This window comes from Malaclemys terrapin, chromosome 10, assembly GCF_027887155.1.
Source record: "Malaclemys terrapin pileata isolate rMalTer1 chromosome 10, rMalTer1.hap1, whole genome shotgun sequence".
NCBI classification, from domain to species: Eukaryota; Metazoa; Chordata; order Testudines; family Emydidae; genus Malaclemys; species Malaclemys terrapin.
This window is the reverse complement of record NC_071514.1, coordinates 56,201,609-56,223,934: the sequence shown is the minus strand read 5'-3', so window position 1 is coordinate 56,223,934 and position 22,326 is coordinate 56,201,609. Positions and strand designations below refer to the sequence as shown.

General features: G+C 44.6%; 1 protein-coding gene across 3 annotated transcripts in view; it reads left to right on the top strand.

Annotated features, from left to right (window-relative positions):
• The first annotated feature begins 4,735 nt into the window (after nt 1-4,735).
• The window catches only part of MPG (N-methylpurine DNA glycosylase), a 67,836-nt gene continuing 50,245 nt past the window's right edge, over nt 4,736-22,326 (top strand). For 2 of the 3 annotated variants that reach the window (XM_054042209.1, XM_054042208.1), the window contains exons 1-3: nt 4,736-4,891; nt 18,362-18,595; nt 21,985-22,189. In XM_054042209.1, the coding sequence (XP_053898184.1) occupies nt 4,751-4,891; nt 18,362-18,595; nt 21,985-22,189 (580 nt within the window). In that variant the 5' untranslated portion in view covers nt 4,736-4,750. Of the gene's footprint in view, nt 4,892-5,803; nt 6,063-18,361; nt 18,596-21,984; nt 22,190-22,326 lie in introns of all 3 variants that reach the window. The other variant, XM_054042210.1, reaches the window with a different exon arrangement.

Sequence of the window (22,326 nt, the reverse complement as noted above, 5' to 3'; positions counted from 1 at the left end):
TGTTGCTGCCAGCTCCACCTATGCTAATAACAGCAATACCAAGATTAAGGAAAATTCTTTTAGAAGGGCCAACAGAAACCAAAAGAGGAAAGTGAGTGAAGCAAGGCTGGCCATCAGGAATGGCTTTCTACCTATTAGGTCAATTAAACTAAGGAGGAAACTTTGCAGGCCTCACGCACAAGGAATTATCCAAACAGAGAGGAAGTTCTCTAAGGGAGGGGGAAATCTATTAAAAAAAATTTACTCCATAATAACATGACCAAGCTAAGTAAAAACTAAAAACTAAACCAAGAATGTCTTCCATACTGGCCAGAAGTAAACTTACTCACAGAATGAAGGGACTATTTAATTCAGCACTCTCTATATTAAAAAAAACAAAATTCAAAAAAAAAAATCACTATTTGGGATCAGATCTACTCATAGGAAATTAAATATATTTATCTCCATATTTTGTGTTTGTGTCATGCTGTTGATACAAAAACAGCAGAATGCTTCACAGGCGATGTTGAAAATTGAAGAGGCTTCAGAAAAGAGCTACAGGAATAATTTGTGGTTTGGAAAACAATGATTACAATCTTTTTAAATTTATTGAAGAGAAGGTTAAGAGTCAACTTAATCATGGACCATAATTATCTACTGAGGGAGAAGATATAGACTAAAGAGCCTCTTGTATTGGATAAGACAAAAAGGTATAACAAGATCCAATTGGTGGACATTGAGATCAGCAGTGTTCAAACCAGCAATGTCACATTTTCAACAGTGAGGGTAATTAATGATTGGAACAGGTTGCCAAGGGATGTAGTAAGTTCTCTATCATTCATTTCACATCAAGACCTACAGCAAGGGAAGTGGGTTACTAGAAGACACCTATTCAAAAGGTGCTTGGTTTAACCAGGTTCTCCATTTCTTCATGTCACTAGAGGGACTCACCTCTTCATTCCACATAGCATTTAAATGCTTATGGTGAAATCCTTATTCCATTGATGTTCACATATTTCCTTAGGTTCTTTAGGGTTACCATACGTCCGGATTTTCCCGGACATGTCCGGCTTTTTGGGCTCCAAATCCCCGTCCGGGGGGAAATCCCAAAAAGCCGGACATGTCCGGGAAAATCGGACATGCGGTCGGCGGCTCGGGTGCCGGGCCGGGGGCTCGGGGGCTCGGCCGGCAGTGCTCGGGGGGGCCCGGTGCCGGGCCGGGGGCTCGGCCAGCGGTGCTCGGGGGGGCCTGGCCGGCAGTGCCGGGCCGGGGGCTCGGCCGGCGGTGCTCGGGGGGGCCCGGGGCCGGGCTGGGGGCTCGGGGGGCCTGGCCGGCAGTGCCGGGCCGGGGGATCGGCCGGCGGTGCTTGGGGGGGCCCGGGGCCGGGCCTGGCCGCTCGGCCGGCGGCTCGGGAGCCGGGCCGGGTGCTGGGCCGGGGGCTCAGCCAGCAGTGCTCGGGGGGGCCGGGTGCCGGGCCGGGGGCTCGGGTGCCGGGCCGGGCCGGGGGCTTGGCCGGCGGTGCTCGGGGGGGCCCGGTGCAGGGCCGGGGGCTCGGGGGGCCTGGCTGGCAGTGCTGGGCTGGGGGCTCGGCCGGCGGTGCTCGGGGGGGCCCGGGGCCGGGCCGGGGGCTCGGGGGGCCTGGCCGGCAGTGCCGGGCCGGGGGATCGGCCGGCGGTGCTTGGGGGGGCCCGGGGCCGGGCCGGGCCGGGGGGCTCGGCTGGCGGCTCGGGTGCCGGGCCGGGTGCTGGGCCGGGGGCTCGGCCGGCGGTGCTCGGGGGGGGCCGGGTGCCGGGCCGGGGGCTCGCGTGCCGGGCCGGACCGGGGGGCTCGGCCGGCGGGTCGGGTGCCGGGGGTGCTCGGGGTGGCCGGGTGCCGGGCTGGGTGCTGGGCCGGGGGCTCGGCCGGCGGTGCTCGGGGGGGCCCGGTGCCGGGCCCGGCCGGGGACTGGGTGCCGGGTCGGGGGCTCGGCCGGCGGTGCCGGGCCGGGCCGGGGGCTCGGGGGACAGGCTGGGGACCTGCGGTGCCGGGGCTGGGCCGCGCCTCCTCCCCCTTACCTGCTTCAGGCTTCCCGCGACTCAAATGTTCGCGGGAAGCAGGGGAGAGGGCGGAGACTTTGGGGAGGGGCGGGGTTGGGGCGGGCGCGGGGGCGGGGCTGGGGGCGGGGCTGGGGCCCCTTTAAAGTGTCCTCCTTTCGGAGGCACTAAATATGGTAACCCTAGGTTCTTATACAGCTTCCATTACTGTAGTGTCTGAGCACCCTTTGGAGTTTTGCCATTGACTTTAAAGATTATGGGATTTGGTCCAGTGTAAGAATTAGAGTCCATCTGTGAACTATTACATACAGATTCAGAAAGTGGCTGCATGAATCTGTGTGGTTAGAAGATGCCATTGAATTATCTGGATTTGGAAACTCAACTTACAACATTCACTGCTCTGGCACATAATAGTGCCTTTCATAAATACACTGTACAAGAAATCTTTGATTCCTGACCAAGTAACTATTTCCCAGAGAGATTCCGGTGTCCAAGCTAGCCAGCCCTTTGACATCTTGGCTTCCAACCAGCTCCATCACAAGATGGGCCTCATCTTTAAGGCTATTCAAGAATCCCAATCAACTCAGAAAAATGGAAGGCCATAAGCAAAAGCTGACCAACTAGCTGTAGATTTTTGCAGAAGAGGACCCTGGCTCAGATCAATTGAAAAGCCTATAACAGGCCATCTAGAAAATAAGGTAGTGGTTAGCCACTAAACAGACATTTTCTTTACAGATGCTAGGCTGGAGAAATATAGCTACCAGAAGTCCTACCATGCAAGCTTCCTCACAACATCCCTGTTGGAGAGTTTACTATTCACTACTATGGAATCTCCTTGTGGCCAACTAGTTTTCAACCAGTTCAATGCACCTTCCTTGGTTTCTCACCCCCTCTCTTTCACTGGATTCAGGTACTCCCTCTTCATGGCTTGACCCTCTAGCCAGGCTACTATAGTTTTCCCTTTCTGGGGTCTCAAAGTCCCATGGTCTCAGGCAGTCTTTTGTTACTCTACCTAGAGATGGCATCACTTTTTTAGTAGCTGGTAGGGGAACCTAGGCCTACCCTCTCCTGTAGGTTCCAGCCCCAAAACCACACAGTATCCAATCTCAGACCCTGTTACTGTTTCCCACCTACCTGTCTCTCTCTGCTAGCCCACCCTTAGTTACCAAGAGAACATCCTCTGTTCTATGTGACTACTTCACTCTCTCAAGTTCTTGCCAGTATTTCTATTCCCAGGTAGGATCCCAAGACTTATTTATTTTTGTCATTTATCAACACCCCTCCTTCGGGGGGGGGGGGGGGGGGGGCAACTATCACATTCCTTCCTGTCACCCCCCATCTTGCTGCCCCACTTCCTGGTTTTATATGAACTCAGCATGGCCCTGCCCAGCTGTGCTTCATCATCAGTTAGAGCTTGGCAGCCCTGACTCTTCTCCAGGTACAGACTGTCAAAGGGTTAATAGGCCCTTTCTACCTATTCAGGCCAGTTGTGAGGTAGACACCCCATCACAGTCCCCTCCTGCAGATTAGAAACATGGGCAGAAAATAGCAATGAGATTCAGCTGGGAAAACTGCAGCTAATACATCTGGTAGAAAATGATCTGTGGCAGGGGTGGCCAACCTGAGCCTGAGAAGGAGCTAGAATTTACCAATGTACATTGCTAAAGAGCCACAGTAATACATCAGCAGCCCCCATCAGCTCCCGCCCCCCAGCACCTCCTGCCTGCTGGCAGCCCTGCTGATCAGCACCTGTCCCTCCCCCACATCTCCTGCCCACTGTGATCAGCTGTTTTGCAGTGTACAGGAGACTCTGGGATGGAGGTAGGAGGAATAAGGGTGCAACAGTCTCACGGGAGGGGGCAGGGGCCTTGGGGTAAGGGGTGGCAGGGCCTGGGGTTGAGCACTGGAAAGTTGGCACCTTTAGCTCCAGCTCCAGCCCCAGAGTCAGCACCTATGAAAGGAGCCGCATATTAACTTCTGAAGAGCCACAGGTTGGCCACCCCTGATCTGTGGTGTGGGAGGCTCATCCCAAGAGGGAGGGATGGGGGGAGACTTGCTTTGCCCAGGATGGGGTGAGGGGTAGGAAGTTCTGCAGGAGGGAGCAGGGTTTTGCCAGAACCCAGCAGAGCATGAGGGAAGTAGGGCTCTGCATAGAACAGAAAGGTGAGTGGGAAGCTATGCCCGGACTCAGATAAATCAGGCTCTGACAGGGAGAAGGAGGGGCAAGTACCTTGGATTTTATACAATAAAAATAGGATAATTAGCATGCCTAACGTGTGGAGATTGGTATCTTAATGGTGTGCGCATGCAGGGCTGTCCATGACTGGGGGGAGTGTATGCACCTACACATGCATTTAATGGAAGGATCATGATGGGCAAGCAACTGCCAATAACTGAAGGATCTTATTTGTGTTGTAGCTGCGCGTGCCGTCAGACTGCACTCTCCTGGGCAGGCCTGTGCCCCCCATTACCTGGGAGCCCCCCCCAGCCTGCACTCTCCAAGGCCGGCCTGTGCCCCGCCGCACTCAGGCCCATAGTAACAAAGGATGCGGGTGTGCAGGTGGAAGGGCGGGCTCAAGGGGCGAGCAGAAGTGGGGCCTGTCGGTCTGCCGGGGGGGCCCTGCACGGGGAGAGGCCATGGGGGGGGGGTGTCTCCCTGAGGGAAGCGCAGGGGCCGGGCCTGAAGCTCCCGACGCGGCCTTTGTCCGGAGGGTGCAGGGGGCGCTCGGGCCGGGGAAATGGGAGGGCGGGAAGTCGCTCCGGGGCGGGACTCCGCAGCCGGGACCCGCGGTCCTTCCGGTGAGGCGGGGCTCCCTCGGCTCTCCCCGAGCTCGGCCTCGCCCCTGCTTACAGCGCCGGCTGGAGGCGGCCGGGCCCAGGTGAGCAGCAGGGACTGCCCCTCCCGCCCCGGGCCGCGGCCATCGAGACACCCCAACGGGGGGTTTGGCTGCAGCCCCCCCAACAGTTGGGGGAGGAGGGGCACGGGGTACAGCCCCCCCTTCCCGGAGCCCCCCCCGGCAGTTGGGGGAGGAGGGGCACGGGGTGCAGCCCCCCCCTTCCCGGAGCCCCCCCCGGCAGTTGGGGGAGGAGGGGCACGGGGTGCAGCCCCCCCCTTCCCGGAGCCCCCCGGGCAGTTGGGGGGGGAGGGGCATGGGGTGCAGGCCAGCTATAGCCTCTCTCCCAGCTCTTCAGAAGATGAGGGTTTGGTTGTACCTTCCTCTGCCTTAAGACAGTACTCTGTCTGTAAATGGGATATACCCTATGCCCTTCCTGGGGGTCACCTGTCCCTATGTGCACAGCACTAAGTAAGGATCGCTACCTATTTCCTTTCTCTGAAGGCAGCTGACTTCTCAGACTGGGAAGTGGGAACAGGGCAATGCAAAGTTATTAGGGCTATCAAGCAATTAAAAAAATTAATTGCACTATTAATCATGCAGTTAATAATAGAATACCATTTATTTAAATATTTTGGATGTTTTCTACATATTCTACAAATATATTGATTTTAATTATAACACAGAATACAAAGTATACAATGCTCACTTTTATTTTTATTACAAATATTTGTACTGTAAAAAACAAAATAAATAGTATTTTTCAATTCACCTAATACAAGTACTGTAGTGTATTCTCTTTATCATAAAAGTTGAACTTACAAATGTAGACTTATGTACCAAAAAAATCTGCATTAAAAAATAAAACAATGTAAAATTTTAGAGCCTGCAAATCCACTCAGTCCTACTTCTTGTTCAGCCAATCACTCAGACAAACAAGTTTGTTTACATTTGCAGGAGATAGTGCTGCCTGCTTCTTGTTTACAATGTCACCTGAAAGTGAGAACAGGTGCTCGCATGGCACTGTTGTTGCTCGCATCACAAGATATTTACATGCCAGATGTGCTAAAGATTCATATGGCCCTTGATGCTTCAACCACCGCTCCAGAGGACATGTGTCCATACTTCTGACAGGTTTTGCTCGACAACAATGCAAAGCAGTGTGGACGGACAAATGTTCATTTTCATCATCGGAGTCAGATGCCACCAACAGAAGGTAGATTTTCTTTTTTGGTGGTTTGGGTTGTGTAGTTTCCACATCGGAGTCTGAAAGCATGCTCCACACCTCATCCCTCTCAGATTTTGGAAGGCACTTCAGATTCTTAAACCTTGGGTTGAGTGCTGTAGCTATCTTTAGAAATTTCACATTGGTACCTTCTTTGCATTTTGTCAAATCTGTGGTGAAGGTGTTTTTAAAAGGAACAACATGTGCTGGGTCATCAACAGAAATTGCTATAACATGAAATATATGGCAGAATGTGGCTAAAACAGAGCAGGAGACATACAATTCTCCCCAAAGGAGTTCAGTCACAAATTTAATTAACACATTATTTTTTTAACGAGTGTTCTCAGCATGGAAGCATGTCCTCTGGAAAAGTGGCCAAAGCATGATGGGGCAACGAATGTTTAGCATATCTGGCGCGTAAATACCTTGCAATGGCAGCTACAAAATTGCTACGCAAGCGCCTGTTCTCACTTTCAGGTGACATTGTAAATAAGAAGGGGGCAGCATTATTTCCTGTAAATGTAAACAAAATTGTTTGTCTTAGAGATTGGCTGAATAAGTAGTTTTACATTGTTTTGTTTTGGAGTGCAGTTATGTAACAAAAAAGAAATCTATATTTGTAAATTGCACTACAGTACTAGTATGAAGTGAATTGAAAAATACTATTTCTTTTGTTTATCATTTTTACAGAGCAAGTATTTGTAGTAAAAATAATATAAAGTGAGCACTGTACGCTCTGTGTTCTGTGTTGTAATTGAAATCAATATATTTGAAAATGTAGAAAAACATCCAAGAATATTTAATAAATTTCAATTGATATTCTGTTGTTTAACAGTGCAATTAAAATTGTGATTAATTGTGATTAATTTTTTGAGTTAATTGCGTGAGTTTAACTGCGATTAATTGACAGCCATAAAAGTTACGTCTGTGTTGCTGGGAAAGTGCTGATCTTCCAGCAGTTGAGGGTACAGATGCACTAGCAAGAACTTAAAGTTCTGCTTGCATTTTTCACTTCAGCTAAGTGTGTGCTGTACAAGCTGAAATGCAGCTACCATCTAACAGCAGTCTTGCACAAACAGTCTAGGACTGTCAGCAAAGCTTAATGCTGTATTAATTTGAAATCACCTGAAGAGTTTGGTCCTGCAAAAACTGACATGCTTAAGTCTCATTGGACCTTGATTCCCTGAGACTACTTGAGTGTTTAAATTTTCACAGGTTTGGGGCAGGTTAGTGCCAAGGTTGTTAATCATGCTGAAGACACCAAGATAAACATCAGTAAATAGAATAAATAGTGCCTCAGGATCTTGAATGGCTACCGCAGTGATACTCAAACTGTGGCTCACAAGCTGCAAGTGGCTCTTTAATGTCTCCTGCAGATCTTTGAAGCACATGATATTAATACAGTGTGTGATTTAATTGTTAACCAACTTAAGTTATTAACCAATCAGGATGCTTTTACTATGTTGTTAATCAGTTGTCAACTTGCATCAAGTTATTAACTTATTTGCTGTGAGAATTATATAATATATATAAACTAAATATTTCCCATCATGCTGTTTAAATATGAATAGTACTATAGTGAATGAAACAATGAATTCACACTACTGTGGCTATTTGGGTAATGTTGATTGGTAATTTTGGCTCCTGAACCACTGAGGTATGGGTATCACTGGGCTACCGGTAATCAGTGCCTCCCTTTTATGTCTCATCTAAAAGAAGGGGTCTCTATCATCACAGTGCCCCTTAACATCTTGCTGGGGCATTGAGTTAGTACTGCATCAGAGGGCATAGTGACAGAATAACCTGCTGCTTCCTTAAAGAAACCTCCCAGTGCAATGTCCACTTGGCTGCTAACTTGTGAGTTCTGACATCCCTGCTTTAAAGGAATCTGCAGAGGTAATAACAGGGTTGTTCTTTTGTTTAATTCTTTACAATATGTAAAGAAGTCCTGGGAAAAAACCTTAAGGGAGTTGGAATTTACATTAGAAATTCAGGTATTGTCTACTTTGAAGACTGTGTGGATGACTGAAGAACTAGTAGGGAAATTATTTTACAGGTACCAAAGGAAGTGGAACTTGAGTGAAGAGAGGGATTTTTATTCTGTCTGTTTATACTCTTGGTGCTTTGTTTATTTGTTAACGCCTAGCTAAACTCAATTGCCTGACAGTTTTGGAGGAAAGAATCAGTAACAAAGAGTAACAATCCTGTTCCTTCAGTTAAACGTTGTCATAGTTACCACCGGAGTTAGTGGCTCCTCCAAGGAGTTTTCAGCAAAAACAGAAAATGCAAGACTTATAAATTCATACATGTTAAGGCCAGAAGGGACCATTATGATCACCTAGTCTGACCTCCTGTGTCACACAGGCCAGAGAATTTCACCCTGTATAGTCCTCATTAAGCCCAATAACTAACTAGAGCATATTTCTTTACAAATACATGCGATTGGACATAGTATTCCATTAATGGTCTCACCAGCCTCAAATACAGAGGTAACATCATCTCCCTATTTCTACCTAATATTCTCCTGCTTATACATCCAAGAGTTGATTTTGGCAGCAGCATTGCCCTGAGTGCACATGTTCAGCCAGTTTTCATTGTGGCCCCTAAGTCCTTTTCACAATCTCTGCATTCAAGGATACAGTTCCCCATTCTGTAAGTGTTGCCTACATTCTTCATTCCTAAATATGATTTTGCATTTGGCTGTATTAAAATACTTCGATCACCCCAAAGTTGCCATGCAGTCCAGATTGCTCTGCTGGGGTGACATGTCTTCATCCTTATTTACAACCCAACATTTTTTGTGTCATCTGCAACATTTATCAGATCATTGGATTTTATATTGTCTTCCAGATGGTTGATAAAGATATTCAGTATCATTGTAATGAAAGCTGATCCTCTTGGGTCCCCACTAGAAACCCCCAGCTTGATGATGAGTCTCTATTAGCAATGACGTTTTGAGATCTCAGATAGTTTCTAGTCCATTTACTATGTGCTATATTAATTTCTGAATGATACTATTTTAATTAACATATCATGAGGTAAAAGTCTTGCAGAAGTCCAAAGCATATAGTGTCAACACTTTAAAAATCAAGCTTATTTGACAGGACCTATTTTCTGTAGGTCATCAGGCATTAATTCTACCATCCTTTTATTCTTTATTGATTGAGCCTTGTATCAGCCATTCCATTATTTTACCCAGGATCAGTGTCAGTCTGGCCTATAATTACCTATATGATCCCATTTACTCTTTTTAAATATTGGCACAACTTTTCCTTCCTTCCAGTCCTCTGGAACTTCCGAAGTATGACAAGATTTATTAAATATTAATATCAGTGCTCCAGAGATGTCCTCGGCCTACTCTTTTAAAACAGGTGCCAATTATCCTGATTTGCCATTCTAAAAATATTTCTTTTGTTGAGTCTGTTTAGTGTCCTTCTTAGTTATTGTTGGCACCGAAAGGATTTCACTATCATGTGATACCAATATATCATCCAGCTTCTTTCCAAATTAAGAACAGAAATGTTGATTGAACACACTTGTCTTGTCTACATCATTAATGATGTAATCACCATCTCCATGCATCATGGACCCATATATTGTTAGTATTTCTTTTGTTTCTAATATTTAAAAAAAAAACACTTCTGATTGGTCTTAACATTATTGGCTATAGATGGTGTGAAGTAAATATTATATTAAATGTTCAGGATAGAAAGAAATACAGTTTCCTCATTTCCTGAGCACCATCCAGCCTGTGCATTGAGTAAGGCTGTCCAGTGCGGGGAAAACAGTATGTGATTATGTAAATAAAGAACGTATAATGCATATGCACAATGGGGCGCATTAAGATTGCACAGATACTTACATTCTGCCATTTCCTAACTTTTGAGTTGATTTATTAACCTAAATAACCTTCATTTAACATAGTTATTTTTGTACATAAAAATGTAAATAGATTGGCCAGGAATTCAGTTATATAGATAGGGTATTGAATGCCATACAGTCTCTGGGGTAGATGGTGTAATGACACAGCTCATGCCTGGAGGACCACCTGCTGTGGAGAAATGCGACCTGCATGAGATCTCCTAGAAATAGTATATACTTTGTCTTCGGGGAGGGGAAGAAAGAAGCCTGGTCCAAGGCCTATCAGAAATGGGATGCAAGTTTATTTTGGAAAATAGAGACTGCTCACAAGGAGAGACTGGAAACTAGGCCACTCTGCTATGGAAGGGACTATCTTTTGCTGGAATGTCAGTGATGCCTCACACACTTAAGCTTTCCTCATGCCCACGTAGGTCTGTGCTCTGCTAGCCTCCTAAGTACCGTAGTTTTGGGGATCTGTGCTGTCACATCAACTTAGTTTTTTCCTTCCTTTAGGTTAGAAGTCATGACCCTCACTCCCTTTCTCCGTTCCCTAGACATCTTTCTAAATGATAATTGATATCAGTTCTGTTGATTAAAATCTCAGGATGTTGAGCTGGGTGACATTTGTTGTCAGTTTTAGTCTTAACTTCTGTTTATTTTTCACGTTTAATATGTAATTTTGGCATTTCAGGTATGTGCTATGTGTTTGAATGTTGAAAAGAGCCTGGAATGGCTTCAGTCAAAAAAAAACAACTGTGTGTAGATTTTGAAGCTGTGAATTTTCATCAGTTCTCCTCTTCCCCCTTACTCTTCGCCTGTTCTTTGCAGTGGGATAAATGTTTTATTTCAAAACAACTAAGATGTCTGGTCAGCTGTTGCATCACATGTGGCAGCCAGATGGATGGGAACGTACCGGGAGTTCTTTCTTACAGGAAACGAACATCCCCAGCAGTCACTAAAAGTGGGTGTAACCTTCATTCATTTTGCCAGACTTTTAAAGTATTGGTAGGAGTGTAGGAGTAAACCCACAATCAAGGTCTTTTATTTAAAAAAAAAAAAAAGACTAAATTGTTCACTTACAGATTATAGTTATAATTGGCTAGCCTCTGCCTCCACTCCCTTCTTGGGAGCAGGGACTGGGATAATCTCTGATGACAGGACAGAGCAGACAGTGTCCCAGTTGCTATGCTGGAATGCTGTACAAGGTTGGGATGTCACACTGTAGGGTGCGGTGGGGGCTGGACACTACACTCTATGCCAAAAGTCCAGGAGATGGCTCATCTGAGGGGAGGGACTTGACAGCTGACAGGCTTGGCATCTGCTTCTGGAGAGCCACACGTAAAAGACAGACCTCCCTTACTTTCCTCTGTCTGCAGCACTCAAGAAGAGCCTCTCCGCTTGAATAAGTCATCTGTCTGTTTCACCTTCCTAGGGTGGAGTTTGGTCGAGACAGGAGAGGAAGAGGGAGGGGAATTTACCTTTACCTTGTGCAGCATTCCAGCATAGGGATTGGTACTCTGTGCTGTCCTGTCCAGATGTCATTAGAGATCAACTCAGCCCGTGTTTCAGCCAGCCAGCCCCCTGCCACATCCAGATTTCTGTCTGCCTACTTGCTAGAATTGTTGCTTTAAATTTTCTGTACCTCCTGACTGCTGTAGGATTGGCAAGAGTCCTAATGGTAACCGTACTGTGGGGATCTTTACCTCCCAACTTGTCTCCTCCTGCTATAGCGCTAGGGCACCCTGCTGGCAAAGAAATGTTAGCAGAAGCCTCCTCTCTCGAGAGCTGTGAGAGGGAGAGGCAGGTCTAGCTGTTGCATAGAGGAGCTGAGATACTGCCTGACCCCTCAGGTCCTGGGCCATAGGTGAGAGCCTGATTTTGTATTTTAGGTGGGAAAGAGGGTGATTGATTTTGCTTGAGCAGCTGAATCCATGATGGGAGAGGAACATAAGGAGGGCCATAGTGGGTAAGACCAATGGTCCTTCTAGCCCAGTATCCCATCTTCGAGCAGCAGCCACTGCCAGGTGGTTCAAAGGGACTGAACAGAGCAATTACTGAGTGATCCATCCCTTGTTATCCAGTCCCAGCTTCTCTCAGTCAGAGGCTTAGGGACATCTGGGGAATGGGGTTGGGTCCCTGGCCATCTGGGCTAATAGCCATTGGTGGACCTATCCTCCATGAACTTATCCAATTCCTTTTTGAACCCAGTTTTATTTTTGGCCTTCACAGCATCCCTTGGCAACGAGTTCCACAGGTTGACTGTATGTTGAGTGAAGTACTTCCTTTTGTTTGTTTTAAACCTGCTGCCTGCTAATTTCATTGGATGACCCCTGTTTCTTATGTTATGTGAAGGGGTAAATAACACTTCCCTATTCACTTTCTCCACATGGTTCGTGATTTTATATACCTCTATCATACCGCCCCTTAGTCATCTCTTTTCCAAGCTGAAAATTCTGTCTTTTTAATCTCTTCTTGTATAACAGCTCTTCCATATTCCTGATCATTTTTGTTGCCCTTTTCTGTGCCTGTTCCAATTCTAATATATTTCTGCAGAGACAGGGTGCCCAGAACTGCATGCAGTATTCAAGGGATGGATTTACATAGTGATATTGTGATGTTTTCTGTGTTATCTGTCCATTTCCTAATGGTTCCTAACATTTGGTTAGCTTTTTTGACTGCTGCTGCACATTGAGTGGATGTTTTCAGAGCACTATCCACAATGACGCCAAGATCTTTCTTGAGTGGTGATAGCTAATTTAGTCCCCATCATTTTGTATGTATAGTTGGGATTATGTTTTCCCATGTGCATTACTTTGCATTTATCAACATTGAATTTCACCTGCCATTTAATTGTCCGGTCATTCAGTTTTGTGAGATCCCTTGTAACTCTTCACAGTCTGCTTTGGATTTAACTATCTTGAGTAATTCAGTATCCTCTGCAAATTTTGGCATTTCACTGTTTAATCTGCTTTCTAGATCCTTTATGAATGTGTTGACCAGCACTGGTCCCAGTACAGCTCCTTGAGGGATCACACTATTTACTTCTCTTCATTGTGAAAACTGACCATTTATTTCTACCCTTTGTTTCCTGTCTTTTAACCAGTTACTGATCCATGAGTGGACTTTCCCTCTTATCCCATAACTGCTTACTTTGTTTAAGAGCTTTTGGTGTGGGACCTTGCCAGAGTCTTCCTAAAAGTCCAAGTACACTATATCCACTGGATCACTCTTGTCCACATGTTTGTTAACCCCTCAAAGATTTCTAATAGATCGGTGAGGCATGATTTTCCTTTACAAAACCATATTGACTCTTCCCCAACATATTGTGTTAATTTATGTGTCTGATAATTCTATTCTTTACTATAGTTTCAATCAATTTGCCTGGTACTAAAGTTAGGCTTACTGGCCTGTAATTGCCAGGATCGTGTCTGGAGCCTTTTTAAAAAATTGAAGTTACATTAGCTATCCTCCCATCATCTTGCACAGAGACTGATTTAAGCGATAGGTTACATACCACAGTTAATAGTTTTGCAGTTTCATATTTGAATTCCTTCAGAATTGTTGAGTACATTTGTTCCAAAACCATCTCTATTGAAACCCCAATCTGGGACAGTTTCTCAGAGTTGTCACCTAAAAAGAATGCCTCCGGTGTTGGACTCTCCCTCACATGCTCTGCAGTGAAAACCAATGCAAATAATTCAAGTAGCTTCTCCACAATGGCCTTGTCTTCCTTGAGCACTTCTTTAGCTTCTCGGTTGTCCAGTGGCCCCACTGATTGTTTGGCAGGCTTCTTGTTTCTGATTACTTAATTTTTGTTGTTGTTGCTGTTAGTTTGTGTGTCTTTTGCTAGTTGCTCTTCAAATTGTTTTTTGGCCTGCCTAATTATAGTTTTACATTTGACTTGCTAGAGTTTATGCCCCTTTCTATTTTCCTCAGTAGGATTTGATTTCCTATTTTTAAAGGATTCCTTTTTGCCTCTAACCACCTGCTTTACTCTGTTGTTTAGGCAGCGTGGCATTTATTTGGTCCTCTTACTATTTTTTTATTAGGGGTAATACATTTAATTTGTGCCTCTATTATGGTATTTTTAAAAAGTTTCCATGCAGCTGGCAGGCATTTCACTCTTGTGACCTTTTCCATTTCACTAACTTCCTTGTTTTTGTGTAGTTGCCCTTTTTGAAATTATATGCTACTGTGTTGAGCTTCTTTGGTATCCCTTCCCCCCCTCCCAAGGATGTTAAATTTAATTACATTATGGTTGCTATCACTTATCAATTCAGCTATATTCACCTCTTGGACCAGATCCTGTGTGCCCCTTAGGACCGAATCAAGAATTGCCTTTCCCCTTGTGGGGTTCATGACTAACTGCTCCAAGAAACAGTCATTAATGGTGTCTAGACATTTTATCTCTGTATCCTGTCCTGATATGTATCCAGTCAATGTAGGGATAGTTGAAATCCCCCATTATTTTTGAGTTTTCTATTTTTGTAGCCTTTCTAATCTCCCTGAGCATTTCACAATCACCATCCTAGTCAGGTGGTTGGTAATCTATTCCTACTGTTATAGACTTATTCAGTCATGGAATTTATGTCCATAGAGGTTCCATGGTAAAGTTAGAATCAGTTAACATTTTCATTATATTTGACTCTATGCTTTCTTTCGTATGTAGTGCTACTCCCCCGCCAGCACAATCTACTCTGTCATTCCTACGTATTATATATCCTGTTATTACCAGGTCCATTGATTATCATAATTCCACCAAGTTTCTGTGATGCCTAGTATATCAATATCCGCATTTAATACCAGGCACTCAAGTTCACCCATCTTAGTATTTAGACTTCTAGCATTTGTATACAAGCACTTATAAAATTTGTCAATATTTAGTTGTCTGCATTCATGTGATGTAGTTGACTGGAACTCTTTTTAATGTGATTGTTTCTCTTCAAAGCCTACAGGTACTTTATAAACTTCTATCCTTTCCTTTTTACTAGGATACGGAGAATCCCTGTTAAATAAATCCTTCCCTAAGGGATGTCTCTGTCTGAAATGTGCGCTCCTTTGCATCTGTTGGTTTTCCCCCAGCGTTTAGTTTAAAAACTCCTCTACAAACTTTTTAATTTTACCTGCCAGCAATCTGGTTCCATTTTGGTTTAGATAGACCCCATCCTTCCTGTATAGGCTCCCAACACCACTGTCTCAGCCACCCATTGAAATGTTGCATTTCTGCCCGTCTAACTGGCTCTGCGTGTGGAGCTAGAAACATTTCAGAGAATGCTACCATGGAGGTCCTGGACTTGAATCTCTTGCCAGAACTGCACATAAGTCTGTCTATCTGTCTTGAGAGATCTGCAACCTTCGTATCTGGCAAGCAATTTGCTATGTGTTTCTCCTGGTTATCAGAAGCCTGGGCAGTTGGGGACCTCCCCTTGGAGCCATCTGCTTCTCCAGAAGCAGCGAGAGCAGCAGCAGGCTTTTAACCATTTCATGTTTGGTCTCTACTAAAGGCACATACAGGAGTGGGCAAGAAGCCTGCTCTAGCTGCTGCAGTCTGCACTAGTGAGGCACTGCCATGTGAAGTGGCTGAAAGGAATCTTCTGGCTCTGTAGTCGGTGAAGACCTTCATGCCTTCTCCTCCTTTGTAAATACTCTGGCAGGAACCGCCTAAGAATGCACTCTGGTTAGAATAACTAGAGAAGGCTGGGTGTGCCTGAGCAGCAGCAGTGTGTGTTCAGAACTTGGGCTGCATGGGGCATGTCAAGTGCTGAGCAGCATCAAAACCTTTTATATATGTGCTATTGACCTGTCTGTCATTACAGCTGAAAGCATGCTAAATATCTTCTTATGTATAGCACAGCAGCCCCTGTGAAGAGAGACCCCAGCACACTCTCTGGGGTCAGTGTGCTGTCATTTACCCCTTGATTCTTTTTGTTCTCTCTTCTCCCAGCTTGGACTCTGCAATTTCGTAACTGATCTTTTTTCAGCATCTTCAACAATTTGTAATTAACTTGACTTCTTGCAGTAAAATCTGTGTTAGAAACACATTGAAACACTGTTTAATTCTCATTTGCTACTCTCAGGCTTGGTCCACACTGGGGCGGGGGATCGATCTAGGAAACGCAACTTCAGCTACGAGAATAGCGTAGCTGAAGTCGACGTTTCCTAGATCGAATTAAGTTTACTTACTGCGGATCCACGCGGTGCAGGCAAGCTCCCCCGTCGACAGCGCTTCCTCCTCTCGGTGAGCAGGAGTTCCACAGTCGACGGGGGAGCGCTTCTGGGATTGATTTATCGCATCCAGATGAGACGCGATAAATCGATCCCAGAAGATCGATCTCTACCCGCCGAATCAGGCGGGTAGTGTGGACCTAGCCTTAGAGTGGTGGGTAGCTTGCCTTTTACAGGTTTTAGGGTTTTTCAAAGGCACATAACACACAGAGCTAGAATTTTCTTGTTTAGATTATTTAATATATACATGCAAATGAAAAACCCTACTTTGACTACAATCCCTGGAGTCGCCTACAGACTCGCATTAGAGAAGATGGTGTCCTTTATTTGCCAAACAATTGCTTGGTAACTGATGGACTTGGAGTGACCTGACACGTATTCTAGTCTGTGTTCAATGCATGTTTCCCCGCAGTACATAGGCACCAACAAACAGAAAGATAAAGGGAAGGAGTGTTTTTTTTTTTTCTTTTTTCCAAGGCCTCTTAAACAGGATCAACATTCCATTAATCCCTTTTCTTTATAGATGCAGTACACAGGCACAATCAAATACTTGTTTATAACAACCAATTCACATAAGACAAGTTTGCCATAGTGTTTTCCTGGCCATTGAGTATTCGAGCATCCTTGGCTGCCATTTGCTTCAGTGAGAGTTGAGGGTGCTGAGTGCCTTGCTGGATTAGCCCATAGATTTCTAGGAGAAGAGCAGAGAGATACTCCCCAAAGGTGCTAAAACTGTGGTAACAGTGTACTGAAATGTTTACATGACACACATGCAATTTTTATGAATTACTTTAATTTGAAAGACAATAGATGCTGAATGATTCCGAGCCTCTTTCTGATCTTGCATTCCACAAGAGCAGCGGTTGCCAAATGAGTTAATGCACCATGCAGATTGGTCATATTTTCAGCATGTCTTTATGTATGGCTAGTGAACTGGAAGTTCCAGTTAATCTTTCAGGGCAGTAACTCCAGCACGTTTTGAATGGGAGTCATTCCTTTGATTGAACTTTAGAGGTCAATGTGACGTCCAGAAGTGTTCCTCCTCACATACCCGCTGCCCTGTGTGTTTGAATGGGGACACTCATTTGCAGGTGTGCCATGTATGTGAGACTAATGCAGTGACCTCAAGTGGGATTTTTAAAGATTCCCACAAATATAAATGAAGGCTGTGATTTAGAGTTTAGCATGCAGCTGGCCTTTCCACTTAAGTCTCTAGCATCATTGGATAATTGCACTTAAGGATTGTTTTACTTCTCAACTTAGGTATTTAGAAAAAAAACTAATCAAACGGGCTGTCTCTGTGCTGTGTTTGGGCGATTTCCTGCTATGCACCCTAACATGTACTTTAATGGATCCTTCTGGAGCAGAAAGTGGTGCTACAGGAAATAGTGGTGGTGATTCAGTAGGTGGCACTATTTTATCTGAGTCAGTACTGAACTGGTCCTAGGGACACTGTGCTGCTGGAGGGGCCATCGGTCAAGAGAGACACAAAATGTCGGTACAAATGGCTTTTAGCAGCAATGGCATTTTTAGAAGTATTTAGGTGTTCTTGCCACAGATCAGTGTAGGCAATTACATTCTTATTATGTAATTCTTTCCTCTGCAGTTTCAGTTGGTACAGGATTCTTCTTCACTTCCTGTTGAGCAGTGTTGCTTGGTACATGGCAAGCATTTATCTAGAGGTGGCTGCATTTCAGAGAATGGTGAAGTGTACATAAATCTGTGCTTTGTGTATGTTCAGAGCCTTTTCTGCTCACTTTGCTGTCTGAACTGTTTGTTTCTCTTTGCTGCTGTGAGTCCTGAGCCGGGACAGGTCTTGAAATGGCTCTTAGAGTCTTCTTTGGCTTGTGTATCACTTAACAGAATTGCATAATCTTTGTTACAGGTTGCTTTTAGGGCTGGCAATTAGAAATTTATTGTTACTTGTAAATTTATCAGATTTGATTTGATTTAAATTCCTTAAAAACTGTGGAGCCCTGTGCTGCTTTTTTACAAACACTTGTCAGAGCAGAGGCCAACTTTGCATTGCCTGACTTAGCTGCCTATAAGTGTGTAACCTGGTTGTAGACTGTGTCTAGTTTGTCCAATAAATTAGAGCTTTTGTAATCATTTGGATAACAGGATCTGGGTAAAAGCTCACCATCATGGAAATTCGTTCCTGTAAATACATACAAAGAGCTTATTTTATTTTTTTTAAATGACAGTTTTCCACAATGATGCCAAGAAAAAGAAAGCGGTTAACTCCATTAAATGCTGTCCAAAGTAAACCCAGCTTCTCTCCAGCTGACACCTCTGGGAGCCTGACAGTTGTTCTTGATGGGAATTCCTCTCCAGTAAGCAGCAAATACTTCAGTGAAGAGAAGAGGACATCTTCCCGGCTAGGGACAGACTTTTTCAACCAATCCTGCATCAGCCTGGCTAAATCATTTCTTGGACAGGTAATTGACACAAGGACTCATGTCCATGCCAACAGGTTCACTTTGTGGTACAGCACACACCAACAACATAAGTTGTTGGACCATAATCGCATCCTTTTACTGAGGTTTAATTCCAAAGCTCTATGCTGTTACAGGAACTATTGATTCACTCTTGTTCTTGGTGAAATCATTGGGACTTTCGGGAACAGGCTTGGGCCCATTTTGGTTGCATGAGCAGAACCAGTCCCTTATCAGATCAGTTTTCTATTGCATTTTGCATTAAGCTTATCCTGAAACTTTATTTTTTTTAATCCAGTTTACTCACTGAAATGGGATTGGTGACTGATCCAGGGCCATTATTCTTGTAACAGGTATTCCTGTATGTTGGCTTTGTATTTTCTTTGGCTGGGTGGTTTAGTGGATAGGTTACTGGACCGGGACTCAGGAAACCTGAGTTCTATTCCCTGCTCTACCTTGCTGGGTGATCTTGGGTCAGTTATTTGGGATAGCTCAGTGGTTTGACCATTGGCCTGATAAACCCAGGGTTGGGAGTTTAATCCTTGAGGGGGCCATTTAGGGAACTGGGGTAAAAATCTGTCTGGGGATTGGTCCTGCTTTGAGCAGGGGTTTGGACTAGATGACCTCCTGAGGTCCCTTCCAACCCTAATATTCTGTGATTTCCCTTCCTGTGTCTCAGTTTCTGTATTTGTGAAACGGGGATAGTGCTTCTGGCCTTCTTTGTAAAGCGCTGTGAGATCTATGGATGAATAGTAGTTTATAAGGGCTATGGATTATTATTATGCTATAATATGTTGGAATAGTTACTTCTCTCTGAAAACCCAATCTACCTCTCTAGACTTCGTGCCTTCTTTCCTGCTGCCTTGTTTGCTTGGGCAGCCTCTCACTTAATATACACCAAGCTCTATCCTCTTAGGAGGCAAATATTGCTTCTTTCTTGACTGCAGCTGAATCAGCATGGGTCGATCCTACAGAAAAGACAAGGTGCATGATTTCACCCTTCCTTGTACACTACTTAACTGTGTTCCATCGGGGATCCCTTTGCACTAGAACACAATGTGTTTTGCGGGGCAGGCCGTGGGTGTCACAGGGGTGGGGCTGTTGGATCTTTGACTATGCACATCCATTAGACATTCTCTGCCTACCCGTAGGCGGGGAGCCACAGGAGCCCTGAGGCTGTGATAGCAGCTGCATAGTATCTTCACAGCCTTCCCCCCCCCTCCTCCCCAGGGACAAGAAATCCTGATTACATAGTTCAGTTAAATGAGTTGTGTACTTTAGCCAGGAATTAGCCCTTAAATCTGTAAAACCCCACCCACACACTCTTGAAGCACTCCAAAGGTCTCAAACTTGTGCGTTCCTGCTCTGTATTGTCCTGTGCTGTGCCTGCTATCCCTCTTGGAATTTTGTTTTAAAAAGTTGTCATGGAAATGTTTCTGTCAGTCTTAGATTTGATAAAAGTTTTGGATTTTGTCTTACCAAACCTAAATTTTGGATCATACTTGGCCTGACAGTAACTCTCTTTAAAATGCATTTGGTCATATTAGTATGCACCGTCAGTAGGACACAGAAACCTAAACAGAATAGAATACATCGTAGGATATTTTGCATATGTACTAGTGAATGAGGATAGTTAAGGGCATTTGCTTATTTTTCCACTAGGAGAAACCCTTGTCTTTATTCTACTTCAGTGAATTGTTTTTGCTGTAATGGAGGACAAAATACAGACGGAGTTTACTAATCATCAGTGGAAGAGAGATGTGTGTCTTGAGTGGCTTCCTTTGTGCACATTTGGGGTAGCTGAGAAATCGAGGAAATGGCTGTGTGAATCTTAAAACCACAATTCGATCCTCAGCATTTTTTCTGTTAAAAAGAGAAAGTCAGCCATGTGTGTCTGATGCTTTTGGAGCATAAAAGCTGACTGTCATTATTCACAGATCATGACTTCAGACTGGCCAAAAAATTAGTATGCCTCTGAAGCCTCTCTGTGCATATTTCATGACTGAAAATGGTAATCTCAATAATTTCTCTGATACCGTTGAGAACTCGAGAGTTGTTAAAAACAAATTCTAAAATGCAACAGTTGTAGTGTTTGATGCAGACTTCTGGCAAATCCATTACTGGATCAGGCCAACAATTGCTTTAGCAATCCAGTGCAAGCATCTGGCAGGAATTAAGCTCTGTGCTTCGTGAGGGTCATTCCAAAACCACTTGTTTTTAAATATGGGAGTGCAGAATGTAGTATAATTAAACAGAGAGTTTGTGCCCAAATGAGGCTACGTTGAAGTATTTCATAAACACATTAAATAAAACAAGATGTCTGGAAACAACATTAGGTCAAACCACAAAAAACAGTGTGCATGGATTTTGCTTAAGTTTTATTTCTCTCTTTCTCTGGTTTTAAAATTATTTTCACCATTCTCTATTTCTCCACCTACATTTAATTATTTACCTAAGTGCCAGCAGCAGGGAGCCTGTTTCAATAGCAAAGTTTTGTCAGGATGTTGCCCAGAGTCTCTCCGCTGCATGTTATGTACTGTGGAAACTACAAAAGCATTATTAATACCCTGATTATGATTACGTGCCCAGCTGGGGACCAGGACTTGGTACTAGTCTTGGTAAGACTGTGTCCAATAAGGAAGTTATTTCATCATATTTGTTGTCATATTTTCCTCTGAATTAAATAATACGCATGTAATGATGTGCTAAAGTTGTGATTTAGAGTCAGTGTCAGTGACTTAACAGGTGGCACTCTTTGCTTCAGCCAATAAACATGTTGGATGGAACAAAAAACAAGTGGGTAGGCTGGAAAAAATGACCTTATTTTATGCTGTAACACCATAAATTTGTACTGCATGATACAGTCACATTGAGAAAAATGGAACTTTTGTTCCCTCCAGCATTTTGATAGGTAAGTGTCTGGATCCTTGGACTGAGGTGTGGCATCAGATGGGAGCTGGAAGAGCTCACATTGGTTTGCAGAGTATTCTATGGGAGATGATGGAGAAGCACCCATTATGCTGTGTGATAATCTATGACTCTTTACATTTCTGTACTTCTCATGCTTTTTCCTGTGACCAAGGCTGTGTCTATGCTCCAGGGACTATTCTGCCATAGTTATGTTGACGTAGCTGTGCCAGCAGAGCCTTGTAGTGTAAGTGCAGCCTACACCAATGGAAGGGGTTTTTCACTTGTTGTAGGAACACTGTTAGCTAACACACAGTTAGCTTCTGTCAACATAGCTGCGCCTACACTGAGGGTTAGGTCGGCATAGTTGCATGGTCAGGGGGTTGAGTTTTCTTCACACCGCTGACTGATGTAGCTACGTTGACCTAACTAAAGGGTTCCTTACCTTGGAACTCACTAACACACACTTTTGACCTGTCTTTCAGATTTTAGTTCATAAACTTCCCGATGGCAGAGAACTCCGGGGAAAGATTGTGGAAACGGAAGCATATCTGGGTGGGGAAGATGCAGCTTCCCATTCAAAGGGAGGGAAACAAACTGCAAGAAATACAGCAATGTTCATGAAACCGGGAACCTTGTACGTGTACCAGATCTATGGGATTTATTTCTGCATGAATGTTTCCAGCCAGGGTAAGTGGGGACTCAAGAATTATAATGATTATGGCATGAGGTGCTTCCATAGTGCAGATATTCATACTTGCCATGTCTCAGTCATTTATGAGCTTCATACAGATTCTTAGTCTGCAAAGACAGTTGCTACCACCACC